At 38.0% G+C, this 15,811-nt stretch overlaps 5 protein-coding genes across 8 annotated transcripts; 3 read left to right on the top strand and 2 right to left on the bottom strand.

Moving 5' to 3' along the window:
* The first annotated feature begins 25 nt into the window (after positions 1-25).
* AT4G31615 (Transcriptional factor B3 family protein) lies at positions 26-2,311 on the top strand. The gene is made up of 6 exons (NM_148387.3): positions 26-220; positions 329-748; positions 838-1,206; positions 1,288-1,545; positions 1,629-1,929; positions 2,003-2,311. Exons 1-6 carry the CDS (start codon positions 143-145, stop codon positions 2,038-2,040), a joined length of 1,464 nt encoding a protein of 487 aa, NP_680753.2. The 5' UTR covers positions 26-142; the 3' UTR covers positions 2,041-2,311.
* Positions 2,291-4,838, bottom strand: REM1 (Transcriptional factor B3 family protein). Of its 2 annotated transcripts, none has more exons than NM_119310.4 (7): positions 4,572-4,838; positions 4,130-4,484; positions 3,936-4,045; positions 3,476-3,844; positions 3,132-3,386; positions 2,698-3,046; positions 2,291-2,610 (listed from the first exon to the last, which is right to left on the bottom strand). In NM_119310.4, the coding sequence occupies exons 1-7, from the start codon at positions 4,635-4,637 to the stop codon at positions 2,561-2,563; spliced, it is 1,554 nt and encodes a 517-aa protein (NP_567880.1). In that variant the 5' UTR covers positions 4,638-4,838; the 3' UTR covers positions 2,291-2,560. The 2 variants fall into 2 exon arrangements, with proteins under 2 accessions (NP_567880.1, NP_001328023.1); NM_001342099.1 differs by having other exon boundaries at positions 2,308-2,610; positions 3,936-4,060.
* Positions 4,839-5,176: 338 nt separating this feature from the next.
* UTr7 (UDP-N-acetylglucosamine (UAA) transporter family) lies at positions 5,177-7,470 on the top strand. Of its 2 annotated transcripts, NM_119309.4 has the most exons (7): positions 5,177-5,468; positions 5,720-5,825; positions 5,934-6,179; positions 6,260-6,370; positions 6,460-6,618; positions 6,707-6,850; positions 6,941-7,470. In NM_119309.4, the coding sequence occupies exons 1-7, from the start codon at positions 5,428-5,430 to the stop codon at positions 7,103-7,105; spliced, it is 972 nt and encodes a 323-aa protein (NP_567879.1). In that variant the 5' UTR covers positions 5,177-5,427; the 3' UTR covers positions 7,106-7,470. The 2 variants fall into 2 exon arrangements, with proteins under 2 accessions (NP_567879.1, NP_001031765.1); NM_001036688.1 differs by having other exon boundaries at positions 5,202-5,468; positions 6,460-6,850; positions 6,941-7,452.
* Positions 7,471-9,349: 1,879 nt separating this feature from the next.
* CSLC5 (Cellulose-synthase-like C5) lies at positions 9,350-12,831 on the top strand. The gene is made up of 5 exons (NM_119308.3): positions 9,350-10,720; positions 10,828-11,136; positions 11,225-11,515; positions 11,599-11,712; positions 11,804-12,831. The coding sequence occupies exons 1-5, from the start codon at positions 10,001-10,003 to the stop codon at positions 12,446-12,448; spliced, it is 2,079 nt and encodes a 692-aa protein (NP_194887.1). The 5' UTR covers positions 9,350-10,000; the 3' UTR covers positions 12,449-12,831.
* Positions 12,832-13,301: 470 nt separating this feature from the next.
* Positions 13,302-15,793, bottom strand: RSZ22 (serine/arginine-rich 22). Of its 2 annotated transcripts, none has more exons than NM_119307.4 (6): positions 15,570-15,793; positions 15,266-15,366; positions 15,074-15,162; positions 14,647-14,899; positions 14,433-14,567; positions 13,302-14,309 (listed from the first exon to the last, which is right to left on the bottom strand). In NM_119307.4, the coding sequence occupies exons 2-6, from the start codon at positions 15,352-15,354 to the stop codon at positions 14,273-14,275; spliced, it is 603 nt and encodes a 200-aa protein (NP_194886.1). In that variant the 5' UTR covers positions 15,355-15,366; positions 15,570-15,793; the 3' UTR covers positions 13,302-14,272. The 2 variants fall into 2 exon arrangements, with proteins under 2 accessions (NP_194886.1, NP_001078474.1); NM_001085005.1 differs by having other exon boundaries at positions 13,990-14,309; positions 15,566-15,635.
* Between the last annotated feature and the right edge of the window lie 18 nt (positions 15,794-15,811).

Below are 15,811 nucleotides of genomic sequence, written 5' to 3'. Positions count from 1 at the left end.
GTTTTCGAGAAAGAACTTGCATGCTCTTTAATTAAAACATTTCTTTAATTCGAAGAAGACTTGGAAAAGACAAAATTTTCAAGATCAGACTCACATATATCTGAGATTATTAGTAGAGTTGTGGAGATTACTTTATTCAATAATGGATGATCCAGCAATTTCCTCTCCAACCAACAAGCATTTCTTCGTCATAGTTCTTCATGGACACAAATCCAGTCCCGTAATTACTCTCTTCTATTCGTTTCTTTATGTTTCTCTCTGTTACAATTGTTCAAAAAAACTTATAACTGGTTTATATATCATCCTTGTTAATGTTGGTGTCGTGCAGATGATTCCTGCTGAGTTTTTTTCGACTTACGTGGAAGGTAAAAACCACCAGTCTACAAAACTGAAACTGACCTCGGACGCTTTCGATAGAACCTGGGAAGTGAAATTGAACGGCCGCAGATTCGCCGGCGGCTGGGAAAATTTCTCCACCGTACACTCTCTCCAAGATGACGACGTTGTGATTTTCAGGGAAATCGGGGACATGACCTTTCACGTCACAGCCTCCGGTCGCAGTTTCTGTAAGTTACAGTACATATCCTCTGACGAAGATAGGGCTGATGAAGATGATGCATGGAACGTGTATTCAGATTCCAAGAACATTGTGTCGAAGAAGAAGCCAAGAACAGAAGCAGAGTCTTCATCCAAAAACTATTATCTTGTTGCGCATGTCACGCCTTCGAACCTAAGCCGAGATAGATTGGTAAATTACTTGACTGTTCTCTTCTTATAATTTGAGAGCATAGTCTCGTACCTTCACACTAATTAGTATTAAGCGTTACGCTTTTGCAGTATCTTATAAAGGCTTTTGCGAGGTCAAATGGCCTGAACGAGAGATGCTGTGAGATTGATCTAATGAATAAACATGGAAAATCATGGACACTTGGTCTGAGATACAGTACAGTCAATGATCAGGCTAGTATCAGTGGAGGCTGGAGAGACTTCTGCTTAGTAAATGGGCTAGAAGCTGGATCATTCTACAGGTTTAAGCTTGTCCAAAACGGGGAAAGGCCTTTACTACGGTTGTGTTACGACACTATTCCAGAAGAAGACTGTTACAAAGGAAACAGAAAAGTTAATCTTTCAGAGAGTGCTTCAATGAAGCAGGGCAAGTTTCTGACAATGACCTTTAAGCCTTACATGCTCAAGTCAGGTCAACTTGTAAGTTTTTAATATCTTAGGTTTAGGGTTTAATTATGCATTTTCGTGCAATACTTTATGGATGATTTGAATCTTATGCAGCGTCTCTCGAGACCCTTTGCAATAGAGAATGAAATAAAGGAGGCAGAGGATATAACACTAGTGGACAAAAATGGAGGAAACTGGCCATCCTATGTAGCTTCTGGCGATGGTCAAGGAGGAAAGTATTATTTGGCAAAAGGTTGGAGAAGTTTTTGTGCAGCCAATAGGTTAAAGACGGGAGAGACCTTCACGTTGGAGTTTGTTCGAGGAGAAGGCACAACTCCAATGCTAAAGTTCTGCTCCAAGTCCAAGGACAAGGTGAAAAATCAACTTGCGTATCAAGTCAACTTTTGTGTTAAAATGAGCTGTATTGAATATTTTTTTAATGAATTGTATTTCAGATAGAACAAGTACCATTTGATGAAGGAGGGGAGACTCAAGAAGAAACAGAGACTAGGGTCAAAAAGAGAGCTCGAGTTTCTGCAGAAAGAGGATCTTCTCGCCGCAATCAGGCATCAAATAAACCCAATGCTGATCCACAAAACTTGCAGCCTGGGCAACCACATTGCTCAATCTCTGATCAAGTGCAAAAGGTGAAACAGATTATTGTTGACACTTTAACCGGGATAAAACGGATTCGGTCAGAGCTAGAAAGAAAGGGACAAAAGTTAGAAGCTTCGATACTGGAAATTGATGCTTTAGGTATGATCTGAATAACCGATGAACACTTGTTTATTTTCTTTACTAATTAGGTTCTTTGTGTTGGAAAAAACAGGGGAGAAAGTGTCGGAAATCAACAAAATCCTCAAGTAAACATCAAGTTTAAAAGTGACTGAAGATCAGGAAATGGAGCATGGACTCTTTTGCAAACTTTGTTTGTATCTCGACGTTAGCTCATTCTAGACTTTAGAACTTTCCTGAGAATGAGATTGATCTCATAATCCCTCTAATTGATGAAAGTCTGTTTCTTTTCCCACATGTTCAACAATGGAGTGAAGGAGTTAGTTGACCATAGAGAACTCCTTTTGTATAGCATTATCTCATCAAGTCTTATGACAGTTGATTTTCTAATCCTCAAGAATAAAATATGTCAAAACCAAATAACATTACAATATCACTAATACAACAAAAGTTGAAACTCACAATGCATTACAATATTACTAGTTTCTCAGCGATATAGTGAAGTAGTCCAAATTGCTGATACAACTGAAGAAGGCCCTTCCAAACTACAAACTTTTAAGTACAGTCTCTAAAACTTGCAAGTCTCAAATACAGAATAAACCTAGTTTAGTGAAAATCACTCTTTGTTTCTTTCCCCATCTTCAGTCTCACTTCAAACCAGATTACTGCTGAGGATTTTGCTGATTCCCCATATCCTCTCCCCTGTTTCATCATCACAACATTAGAAACCCAAGTTCAAAAATATCGGTTATCAAGAAAAAACAACTACATCTTGATTCTAGAACAAACCTAAGGCGTCAATTGCTAGCAAAGAGGCTTGCAGATTTTGTTCACTTGTCTCAAGCTCAGTCCGACATTGTCTCACAGTGTTCAGACTATCTACAATGCCCTGTTTCACATTAGCCACCTGATCGGAGACTGAGCACGATGGTGGTAGCAAGCGCTGTAAATTTCCTGAGATGGTGTTGGTTCTGTTTGAAACCTGAGTGTGTCCTCTCTCCTCATCAACTTGATACACTGGTCCCTCTACTCCTAATCTTGGAGTCTTTTTCACATTCCTTGGCTGTGGAGCAGTCTCACAAGCTCTCTTCTTACGAGTTCTTTGGTTTCCTTTTCCCTTGTATTCATGGTTTTCAATCTGAAAGAAACATTTTTGCATCTAAGTCTAACTAAGAAAGGCAAAATGTTTTGCATATACATAAAGTTGTGTTGTTTGGTTTCACCTTGGAGCAGAACTTAAACATAGGATTAGCTCCTTCCCACACCAGTTCCAGCTTGAAAGAATCATTTACTCCCACTCCATTCGCTTCGCACATCTCTCTCCAACCTCTTCTCAAATAAAACCATTCACTTCCGGCGCCTCTTCCAAGTCCTGTTATCTGTAGATAAGATGACCACTTTCTTCCATCTTGGTTCAGCAGAATTACCTCCCCAGTCTTATTAATGCTATTGTTCCTCGTGAAACTCACTGGAAGTGACTGAACAAGATTCAATGATCAGTATCAAAAGCTTAAACTCGTAACGATGTTCACAAAAAACGTTTATGACAACAAGTTGTTGAACTTACTAGTTGCCCGGTAGTCTCACGGCTAGGTGTATACTTTACTATCAGAAATGGTGAAGGGGTCTTCTTCTCCTTTCCTTTGGAAACTTCATCAAACGTCCTCTTCTCTTTACGGCCATTGCCAGATTCCTGTGGACACAACCAAAGCACAGGCCTTTCCTCATTTTGGAAAAGTTTAAACTTACATAAGTCTCCTTGAGTTAGCCCATTAGCGCAGCAGAAGTTTCCCCAGCCTAGTCTGATGTAAAACACACCACTTGAGATGTTTTTGGCAAGTTTCATTGTCCATCTTCTCCCTTGCTCATCCACTACATCGATCTCACATGTTTTTTGGTGCCCACCAAACAACAACGTAAAATTTCTAGAAAGATCCTGCAAAAACATTATCAAGAAGTCACATCACTCAACAAATATTATAATCTTGAATGTTACATCAAAGCTAAAATGGAGTTTAAGTAGTCACCAAACGGTCATGAAGGAGGCTATAACGAGTGACACGTGCTGTGATGAAACCTGAGTGGTCTGATGAAGAATCTGCTTCTTGTCTTTTATCCGTCTTCTCCGATATGTTCTCTGAATCACAACAATCTTCACTAACATACCGGTTACACTAAAAAAAAAAAAACAGATTGTGTAATACTTCATGAAACACCTTACCTATATTATCCTCGCCCTCATCATCATCATCATCATCATCTTCGTCGTCTTGTCCATAATCATCATCATCAACATCGTCAACATCAATATAAGTATCTTCCGTAATAACTTGGCTAGAAGATGCGTTACGTATGTCGCCGGAAACAGATGGGGACACCACAGCTACATGAAAGACCTCGTCTCCATGATGTTTGAAAACCAAAACGTCACCGTCTCTGAATTTCTGGTCGCAGGCGAACTCTTCCCAGCCTTCGGAGAGCCTACCGCCGTCCAGTTTCACTTTCCAAACTTTGTCTGAAGCATCCGATTTTAGTAACACTTTCGTGTGATTCATTAAGAAGTCAGCATCAAGAGTCTGCAAAATAAAACAAAAAGGAACCAGTTCTTGACGATGACAAAGACAGTAACTTAAACAAAAAGATAAAAGGAGAGAAACAGTTACGAGAAATGGTTTGTCTCCGGTACGAAATTTTTGCTGAAACAGAGAGAAATGTGGTGGATCCGCCATTGTTGAATACACTTCAAAAATCTCAGTAGGAGATTTCAGGTCAGAGAGTGAGAGAAAAAGCAATAAATTATAATTATCTTTCCTAGTAAATATGATTGACGTTTTCTTTTCTTAGAATTACGTTACGAGAAGGTAAAACCGAATCTATTAAAAATCGAAAAAGGTGATGTGAATCTTTCACATTGGTTAAATGGAATATGTGTACCCATCATCTTTTTCTTACACCATAATAATTGTCCATGTAAACCATGAAACCAACCCATCACCTACGTTAACACAGGACTAGACTCTATGATAGGTTTTTTGTTGATGGGAACTCTATGATAGATTAGGTTCTGATAAAAGTGACCCTTTTGTAAAAAAAAATTGTTGTGCGAAAGTTTTTTGACGTGCCATGAAACGATTTTCTTCATCATAATTTCGCTATACAAAAATTAGTTTTAATTGGAAAAAGAAGCCTTTGGGCCTTTTGGGCCTTACTATATGAGATGAGCAACGGACAGCAAGCCCTTCTTGTTCCGACAGAAGGTTAAAGACTTTTTGAGTGTTGACTATTACTCTCTCGTCCAATTTAGTAATCCACTGGAAAAAGCTGTAACCTCGCTTAAGAACTAAGATCCTCAATCCAAGGGAAAAAAACTGTAAATTGAAATGAAAATCTGATAAAGAAGTAATTTTTAATCGCTCTTTCTTCTCGAAATGCGTCTAAATCACGTTGAATCTGCCAAGAAACGTGTACCCTGAGAGGAATTTTCCAAAGATTTATAACTCAAATCACTCTTCTTTCCCCATGGAGGTTCAAGCTGAAATGGAGCCTACCTCGTCCATTAGGTACTGTAGTCTCCTTCTTTAGTGCTCTGTTTCTTCAAATTCAATTCGATTAGGGATGTTTCTGATCGATTTAGTTAGTAGGGGTGATAATTATTGGTTCAGAGGATTCGATAACTTCTTAAAGTTGTGATTTTTGAAACTTTGAATTGCGGTTCTTCATCTGGGTAGATCTGGATCTCTAGAGAGTTATAGAGAATCAAAGCTATAGACATTTTAAGTAACCTTATTTACTGGTTTGTTCTATGATGCAGTTTAGTCGCAGCTGTTTCATATGGCATTGCTTCAATGGCAATGGTTTTTATCAACAAGGCTGTGATTATGCAGTATCCACATTCCATGACTGTTCTTACTCTTCAGGTACTGATATCCATATTTCTCAAGTACTAGATATCTAAAGAGATTATTCACTTCCTGTAAATGCTGATTATGAATTCGGTCCCGTTTGCTTTTGTTTGGTTGTGTTAGCAATTGGCTACTTCTTTGCTTATACACTTTGGTAGACGAATGGGATACACAAGAGCTAAAGGAATTGATATGGCTACGGCCAAAAAGCTTCTTCCGGTTTCTATCTTCTACAATGCTAATGTTGCATTTGCTCTTGCAAGTTTGAAAGGAGTAAACATTCCAATGTATATCGCCATTAAGAGACTCACTCCACTTGCTGTTTTGATTTCTGGGGTTTTGTTTGGTAAAGGCAAACCAACAACTCAGGTACTTACCATAAGAATGTTGATTTTTTATTGTGAATTTGTATAATGTTTCAAGCTCTGAATCTTTTGTTTAATTTTCAGGTTGCTCTATCTGTACTACTTACCGCTGCAGGCTGTGTAATTGCAGCTCTTGGTGATTTTTCTTTTGATCTTTTTGGGTATGGTTTGGCTTTAACATCTGTCTTTTTCCAGGTTGGTTTCATTTGTTCTTTTCCTTCTCTTAAATCAGTCTCCACTCACCCATACGAGTAAATGAATATTGTTTCTCATCATTGCTGCAGACTATGTACCTTGTGCTGGTGGAGAAGTCTGGTGCAGAAGACGGGCTTTCCTCCATCGAGATAATGTTCTATAACAGCTTCCTTTCTCTCCCATTTTTGTCCATCCTCATCATAGTTACCGGCGAATTCCCAAACTCTCTATCACTATTACTTGCAAAGGTTAGAAACTTCATCATTCCAAGCTTGCGGCTATTCTCAGAAACTAGTCTCTTCAAAATGTCAAAATCAATTTTTTTTTCTTTGACAGTGTTCTTATTTGCCGTTCTTGGTGATTCTCATTCTTTCACTGGTTATGGGCATTGTCCTCAACTTCACCATGTTTCTTTGCACCATTGTGAACTCTGCACTAACAACAACCATCGTTGGTGTTCTCAAAGGCGTTGGTTCCACTGTAAGTATAAACCCTCATTTGGCTCTCTTTCGAGATGAAATCTATAGAGGCAATCATTTACTAATCTTTGCCTCCTTTTTAATCTCCTAGACGCTCGGTTTTGTCCTCTTGGGTGGTGTTGAAGTACATGCTTTGAACGTGTCCGGTTTAGTGGTCAACACAGCTGGTGGTGTGTGGTACTCATATGCCAAGTACCGACAGAAAAAGGCTAAACCGGCTAAGCTAATGTCTGATTTGGAAGCTCACAAAAAATGAGAATTTCGGTCCGGTTTGGTTTCGTTTGGGAAGGCATTACCCCGGTTTATAGACTTTGCCACTCAAATCAATGATCAGAACGAACCGATGTATTTGAGAGTTGAACCAGGAAAATCGGTCCTAGAGTGAGATTTAATTTTGATGTGAAACTTCATTGATCAGTTAATTTCTCGTTTAGGTTAAGAAAAAAAAAAAATCAATACCTATTTTTATATGTAGATGCAATCATGCTAATGTATAATTGTTAAGTTGTGGCTGTAGCATAACCATATTAAACATTAGACATGTGTTGGTATCAACTATCAACTATCAAGAACACATGAAATGTTTGTTCTATTTAATGGTGGAAAAGTTTTTTAAATGGGTCTACTACTACTACTAATTAATACTTTGGATTAAGACATTTTGTGATAGAAAAAGACAGCACATAAGTCATTACAACGTCAGTGACCTCTGTTTAAGTCTTAATTCGTTTCCTTAAATCTACGGTTTGTGCATACGGATCATAACTAATATTTTTGGTTTTTGAATTTGCAAACGTTTTTAGTTGGACTTTAGAGATTTCAAATAAATGAAGATAAATAAATGACTCATAATTCATACGAAAGGCTATAGCATTTATAGAGTTCATTTTCTTGGCGTGAAATTAGTAGTACATTCATTTATTCCATGATTTTGCTCAGAATATTCAAATTTATAAAAGAAATGGACATTACTTTGGAAGAGTTGAAAAACTTATAAAACAAAAAACATAACAATAGAAAACTTTAATCGATTAAATGAATTATTGAATGATTGTATCCACTAATTACAATTATTGAAATAAATATGTATAAAGTAGAGGGTGTAAAGCACTGTATGAAAAGATTATGATAACATAGTTCAAAGAATATCATTATGAGTCATAACTAATAATCATTCACCAATACACAATCGATCATCTTAATATATACATGATTAATTTGGATTCATTTTAAAGCACACTTAAAAATATATCATGTCCAATAATTTGTGAATTATTATTTCATCAGAATTGTCATAGTTATCTAACCATTTGTGTTTAGGGCAGAACTGTGTCTGAGGCTAAATTCATTAAAAAATGTCACTAAATTCTGCAGTTTTTGTTTTTTTCCATCTATGACGTTATATAATAGCTAGCCAGTAATTATTAAAACCGTATAGAATATATTCTTGAGTCTAACTTTAATCTACATGACAAATTTTTAATTACTCAGCACCGATTGGTTTCTGTAGATGCATGTCACAAGCAACACAAAATAAAAAAAGGTATTACAAAAAAATAGTACTAACCTACAAAATTACTTATTTATAATTCTTTTGATCTTTCTCCTTTTAGCTTTTCCTTTTCTCTTATTAGTGTTTATATGATACTTTCGTAAAACGTTAGGTATTGTATAGTAAATAAAACCTTAAAAATGCCAACGAATATCCTTATCTTCTAGTGTTCTACATGTGTTGATATCACCACCGACAAGTATCTCGGGTAACCTAATTGTTGGTTGGAACTTTCAGAATTTTTAAAACTGAAAAATTGACATTATCCTTCTAATGAATCACATTCTTCTTTTTTTTGTCAAATACTTCCCTTTGTCAAAGGCATGCACCACTAAATTATCTTTTGTTTTACAAAATGACCAAAATTAGCGGCAATATTTTACGTCAACACTTGACCAATTTTGATTGTTAGAGAGCACTTTGTCAATAAACCAAAGTATAATGTTTCCCTCCTTACTCTCCTAATGTATAATATATATTTTGATTATAGAACTCATAGTTAATATTGAGTTGCATCCCTTTGTTTTAACAGTAAGGCTTTGACTTACGTTTGTGATTATACCAATTACCAAGTATGATCAACACTCAAGATTTTTTTTTGACAAGAATATAATAATGAAAATGCTTATGCTTTGAGTAAATTAATCAGGAAAACTTTTAACTCATGTTAATATAGTATTTTTAACAAATATGAATGGACTACAAAGAGAATTTGACTAAATGTATAAAATATATAATTTGGAAAAAACATGGAACATGACATGGGGAGCACGTAGGAGAAGCGGTGATAGCAAAATAGAGTGATTCACTTGAAACCGATTTGGTAGTATCTTTTCTTATAAACATGTTCCAATGTAACTAGTACATAGTTGGTCACAAATACAAATTTGAATTTGTCTTCACCTCAAATTGCCAAACAACCCATATGGTCCCCATCCATCAATGGATTTTCCTCAATTTTCTTTCTTTTGAATATATAACAAATTTGTTTTTTTTAAGAAAATACAAATATTTGTAATGAAGATCCATGACATGACAAGTGCTTGTGAAAGATTACAAAGAGTGATAATAAAAAGGGGATGAATTTTGCATGCTGAAGCAATCAAATAAGTAGCTGAAAGAGTAACACACACATGAAAGTGCAAGTGACACATCTTTTACAACTTCTCTCACTGATGATACCTTTCTTCCTCTTCCTCTGCCTTTGCTTCTCTCTCTGAGTCACTACACTCTCTCACCAACCCATCCTTCTCTCTGTCATTCTCTAAAAAAAGAGGTCCACTATAAATGAGCCTTGAGCTGTGGATGCTTCTTTGTCTGGTTTTTTAGAATATAATAAAAAACAAAATGGGTCTCTAGATTTCAGATTTCTGGGATCTGGGTGTTAGATTAATCTCTTTCTCTTCCATTATTAGTAGAGAAAGCTCACTCCTTTCACTCAAAGTTTCTACCTTTTTGTTTTCCTGAAAATGGGTTGTGTTTGAAATCTCACACTTTGAGATTTGGGTGTTTATTTTGGGATCCTTCTTACCACATTTAGAAATTTCAGCTAGGGTTTTCGATTTCTCTACTTCTCAGAGGAGATTTTAGAGGCAAAAGATGGCTCCAAGGTTGGATTTTTCAGATTGGTGGGCGAAAGACACGAGGAAAGGAACACCAGTTGTGGTGAAAATGGAGAATCCTAATTACTCTGTAGTTGAAATCGACGGTCCAGATTCGGCTTTTAGACCAGTGGAGAAGAGCAGAGGCAAGAACGCTAAGCAAGTCACTTGGGTTTTGCTTCTCAAAGCTCATAGAGCTGTTGGATGTCTCACTTGGCTCGCCACTGTCTTTTGGTCTCTCCTTGGTGCCATCAAGAAACGGCTTAGTTTCACTCACCCACTTGGCTCTGAGAAATTAGGCAGAGACAGATGGCTTTTCACTGCCATTAAGCTCTTCTTAGCTGTTTCCTTAGTGATTCTCGGCTTTGAGATTGTTGCTTATTTTAGAGGATGGCATTACTTTCAAAGCCCTAGTCTTCACATCCCCACTAGCACACTTGAGATCCAGAGCCTGTTTCATCTTGTGTATGTTGGTTGGTTAACCCTTAGAGCTGATTATATTGCTCCTCCCATCAAAGCTCTCTCCAAGTTTTGTATTGTGCTGTTCCTTATACAGTCAGTAGATCGTTTGGTACTTTGCTTGGGTTGTTTTTGGATCAAGTATAAGAAAATTAAGCCGAGATTTGATGAGGAACCTTTCCGTAATGATGATGCTGAGGGATCTGGATCTGAGTATCCAATGGTTCTTGTTCAGATTCCAATGTGCAATGAGAGAGAGGTATGCTCATTCAACTTTGGTATATCCAAGAAAGTATTCATCTTTCTCCTGCTTTATATAACCTTTTTGGTATCAGTGTAATGAGCTTTAGTCTTCTTCTTGTTCAGGTGTATGAACAATCTATATCTGCCGTGTGTCAACTTGACTGGCCGAAAGATCGAATACTGGTTCAGGTTCTCGATGATTCGAATGATGAAAGCATCCAACAGTTAATTAAAGCTGAGGTTGCCAAATGGAGCCAAAAGGGAGTCAACATAATCTACAGGCATCGCTTGGTTAGAACTGGATATAAAGCTGGTAACCTCAAATCAGCAATGAGCTGTGATTACGTTGAAGCATACGAGTATGTCGCAATCTTTGATGCCGATTTCCAGCCTACTCCGGATTTCCTTAAACTAACAGTTCCACATTTCAAGGTTGGTATTAACATTGGTTTCAATTTTCTATCATTGAAAAGTGGAGAGAGAGATTGCTAACATGTTAAAAATGTGATTTAATCTTCAGGATAACCCAGAGTTAGGTCTAGTTCAAGCTAGATGGACATTTGTGAACAAAGACGAGAACTTGTTGACCCGTCTTCAGAACATCAATCTGTGTTTTCACTTTGAGGTGGAGCAGCAAGTGAACGGCGTGTTCTTGAACTTCTTTGGTTTCAATGGAACAGCTGGAGTATGGAGAATCAAAGCCCTTGAGGAATCTGGTGGTTGGCTTGAAAGGACTACTGTGGAGGATATGGACATAGCAGTCCGCGCTCATCTTCATGGATGGAAGTTCATATATCTTAATGACGTCAAGGTACTACTTTTTATCGATTGTTTCTAAAAAAAGCCTTATTTATGTAACAAAATGAATTAAACTGGATAGAAACAAATCTATAGGTCCTTTGCGAAGTTCCTGAGTCCTACGAGGCATATAAGAAGCAGCAACACCGTTGGCATTCGGGACCTATGCAGCTTTTCCGCTTGTGTCTTGGTTCAATCTTGACCTCTAAGGTAGTGTGCAGCTTTTTTCTTCTTTTAGTTCAAATGTTTGCTAATCATCATGTTAATGACTTCTTCTGGTTCTCATTGGTTACTCTTGCAGATAGCGATATGGAAGAAGGCGAATCTGATACTTCTCTTCTTTCTTCTTAGGAAACTCATACTTCCTTTCTACTCCTTCACTTTGTTCTGCATAATCCTTCCACTCACCATGTTTGTTCCAGAAGCTGAGCTCCCTGTTTGGGTCATCTGCTACATACCAGTTTTCATGTCTTTCCTCAACCTTCTTCCATCTCCAAAATCGTTTCCTTTCATCGTTCCTTATCTCTTATTCGAGAACACAATGTCTGTCACCAAGTTCAATGCGATGGTGTCCGGATTATTCCAATTGGGTAGCTCTTACGAGTGGATTGTCACAAAGAAAGCTGGAAGATCATCAGAGTCAGATCTTTTATCTATCACCGAGAAAGAGACACCAACCAAGAAAAGTCAATTGCTTAGGGGAGTTTCCGACAGCGAACTTTTGGAGCTGAGCCAACTTGAAGAACAGAAACAAGCGGTTTCAAAGAAACCTGTCAAGAAAACCAACAAGATATACCACAAAGAGCTCGCATTGGCCTTTCTTTTGCTCACTGCAGCGCTTAGGAGTCTCTTGGCAGCACAAGGAGTGCATTTCTACTTCCTGTTATTCCAAGGTGTTACCTTTCTTCTTGTGGGTCTCGATCTCATAGGCGAGCAGATGAGCTGAGAAGAACAAAAGAAGATTCATAACTCGGGTCAATAAATCAGTGAGTTTGAATTTCCACTTCCTCTATGTTCAGTGGTATCCTCTGTAATGAGATTGTTGGAACCATAGTGGTAGGCATTAATTGATTTTCCGTTTCGTTTGTTTGTTTGTTATGTTGGTTTGATTCCTCCATTGTTAGGGATAGAGTGTGAGCCAGAGATTCATACATGTATACAATATCTGTAAAGTTGGAACATGTTGTTGGCAGTTAAAAGAGCTTCTGTCTTGAACTAATTTCAAGGATCATGTCAAATCACTGCAGAGAATTTATGTAATTTAAAGTCCAACCTTTGTGGAAAGAGATTGTAACTGTAAATAACTAACAAGAACCAGTTTTCTGACTAAACTGAAACAAGAGAAAGACCAATATTTATTGTATTCTCTGAGGATCTTAGGACATTCTCAACTTAGTGTCGGTGAAAAGTGAAGAAACGTGGAGCAAAAAAAGTGTCGGCAGAGGAAGTGGAATGAGGAGAAGCATAATTGCAGAAAAAAAGCAGAGGTCAGAGAGGTTTACGTCACATAACAATCAATTCAATGATGTGTAAGTGAAGAATGGGACCAAACAGATTTTAATTTGGTGGGTTTGTTGATGATTCTGGGACCGAACTAGGATCATGATCTTGTCTCTCTTGCTTTTCTAGGCTTTTAATTGTTGTCATGCCAAAACAACGTCTCCATGTCTACTTCGCAAGTATACTTTTATTTTTTCACTTAATTTGGGATTTATAGTTGCTGAAACGAAACCATAGCTAGTTGTTACGTGAATAAGAGCAAATCAGATTATGTATTCAATCTTCCTCTTAGGCAATTACTTTGCTTCACCTTCATAAAAGTGAACAATTTCACAACTATGCTTAAGTGAAATGAACACAAGTACCAAATGGTAGCAACTGATACGCATTTACAAATTCTTGACTTGCCTATATAAACCGTGAAATGCACAAAAATCTATCCAAGGACAAGAATGTGCATACTAAACACTATCACATAGCTACAATTATGCTAAACCTAATGCACAACATTCAGACCACACAAGAGGTGCTTCTGAGTGATGCAGCTCAAGTTCATGCAAAGAAGGTAACCTCAAAGCTGATGAAGTTTTCAAACAATAGCGCATCTCTAGGGTCGAAGATGAAGTAGAAGCAAGCCATGTAGGGATCCACAACCGTAGTTAACTTTTCCCATAGCAGGCCGAGTAACTAAACGAAGATGATTCATAGCAGAAGAGTAGAGAAGCAAGTAGATAAACAATGAAGCAGGCCGAGCAACTAAATGAAGATGATGTTAGGGATCCACAACCGTGGTTTAACTTTTCCCATACCAGGCCGAGCAACTAAATGCAGATGATTCATAGCAGAAGAGTAGAGAAGCAAGCAGATAAACAATGAAGTAGGCCAAGAAACTAAGGAAGATGCTTCATATGAGAAGAGTAGAGAAGCAAGTAGATAAGCAATGAAGCAGTAGTAGTAGTAGTAGACCCGAAGAAACCTCGACACGGTGGAAAAAGACAAGAAACGCTTAGGCATTTAGCAGAATTTCCAATCAAACATTATGTCTTTAAGAAACTAGGGTACGAATCAAGTGTTCTTTTACCTATTGGTAGATACACAACTACGTACGTTTCATATCCAAAAGCAAAAGTAGCAAGCTTTATCCAACCCAGCAGACCTAAAACATGTTCTCTTACTGAAATTCATAGATGATAGTAACTTCCCTTAGTCCCTCTCTTCTTCTCTTCCAAAGTATCCTCCCACACACTCGTTTTCTTGCAAAATCACTCACTCAGCTCCTGCTTCTGCGTCTTTCTTTCAGTCCATTTCTGAAGAAACAAGAACAGATGTTGAATTAGCATCTGAAGAAAATGTAAATGTTTATCTCTAAGAACTATAACCAAAACCTAAACACTGATAATGATATAGAGACTTGGGAAAAAGAAATTTACCCATTAGCATATGGCACTTCCTCACGCGCTCTGTATGGAGGTGGTGATCTACTGTAGCTGCGGCCACGGGCAGGAGGAGGAGAAGGACTGCGGCGCCTTGGAGGAGGGGGAGATCTTGCACGAGGGCTGTAACTCCTAAAACCAGAAAAAGGCAAGGTTACTTAATCCGTTCAAAATAAGGTACTAAGGTAACAAAATAAAAAGCATCACTGACCTCCGTCCATAGCTTGGGCTCCTTCTGTATCTTGGAGGAGTGCGACTACGGCTCTTGCTGCGACGCCTTCCAGTTCCACCACGGTTACGGCATTCACGTGCGAAATGACCAGTCTCACCGCATTCATAGCATTTCAAATCAGAGCCACCACGACCACCACGGCCGCCGCCACCACCTCCACGGTCACCACCACGACCGCCGCCACCACGCTCACCTCGATTGTGAGACTGTTCAACCCTCCAGCCATTCTTGCCTATCCGTTATCACAATATCCATGTCAAATTGTGAAGTTTCAAGTCAAAAGTAATTGCAAACCTCAAATTTCTCTCCTTTAAAAGATTCCACCAAACTTATTTTCCAATCCCAATCAAAACATCAACTTCTAAGAGAACAAAGCAAAATAGAAAGAATATGAATGCATCATTACCATCTAAAGCACGGATAGCATCACGGGCATCCCTAGGATCTTCGAAATCTAGAAAAGCGTAACCAGGTGGTCTACGGGCAACCCAAACACTGCACATTACATATGAACATTAGAGAGATGCAAAATTGGATACTTTTAACTTCAAAAGTGACAAAATTGTAGCGCGAACTGATTGATTGGATTGATTCTTACCTCCTGACAACTCCAAAGGCACGGAACTCATCCTCAAGTTCACGCTCAGTAACTCGCGGGTCCAAATTTCCGACGTACACACGTGACATTACTTCTGTAACCTGTCAATGGCACAATAAACCAAGGTCAACATAAAGGAATTCTAAATCTTTTCTAGTAAGACATTCGAAAGGATTTGAATTCATCGAGAAAAAATACAGAGTCACTAGATCCACCAAGTGACCCGATCAAATTTGAACAGATCGGATCAACGTTACCACAATTAAGAGTGAGAAGGAGATAAAGAAACTTGGTTGCGACCTACCTTGTGGGAAGAGCTGAAAGCACTCAAGGGGCAAAAAGAATGGCTTTTTCTGTGTTTTGCTTTGTGAAGAAATTAGGGTTTCTGAATCTGAAATTTGATGAAATACTTTCCAAAGGGTTTTGTAAGCGCGTTAACAAAATTTAGTAAATATACAATTTGGGCCTATTTATTGGGCTTAAAAGTAGCCTTTTCATGCCTTTTTTCAATAATATGTTAGTGTCGGTGATATTTATTTTTTCTCT

The sequence above is a fragment of the Arabidopsis thaliana genome, chromosome 4, assembly GCF_000001735.4.
Source record: "Arabidopsis thaliana chromosome 4, partial sequence".
Classification (NCBI taxonomy): domain Eukaryota; kingdom Viridiplantae; phylum Streptophyta; class Magnoliopsida; order Brassicales; family Brassicaceae; genus Arabidopsis; species Arabidopsis thaliana.
This window is presented reverse-complemented; position numbering and strand designations above follow the sequence as displayed.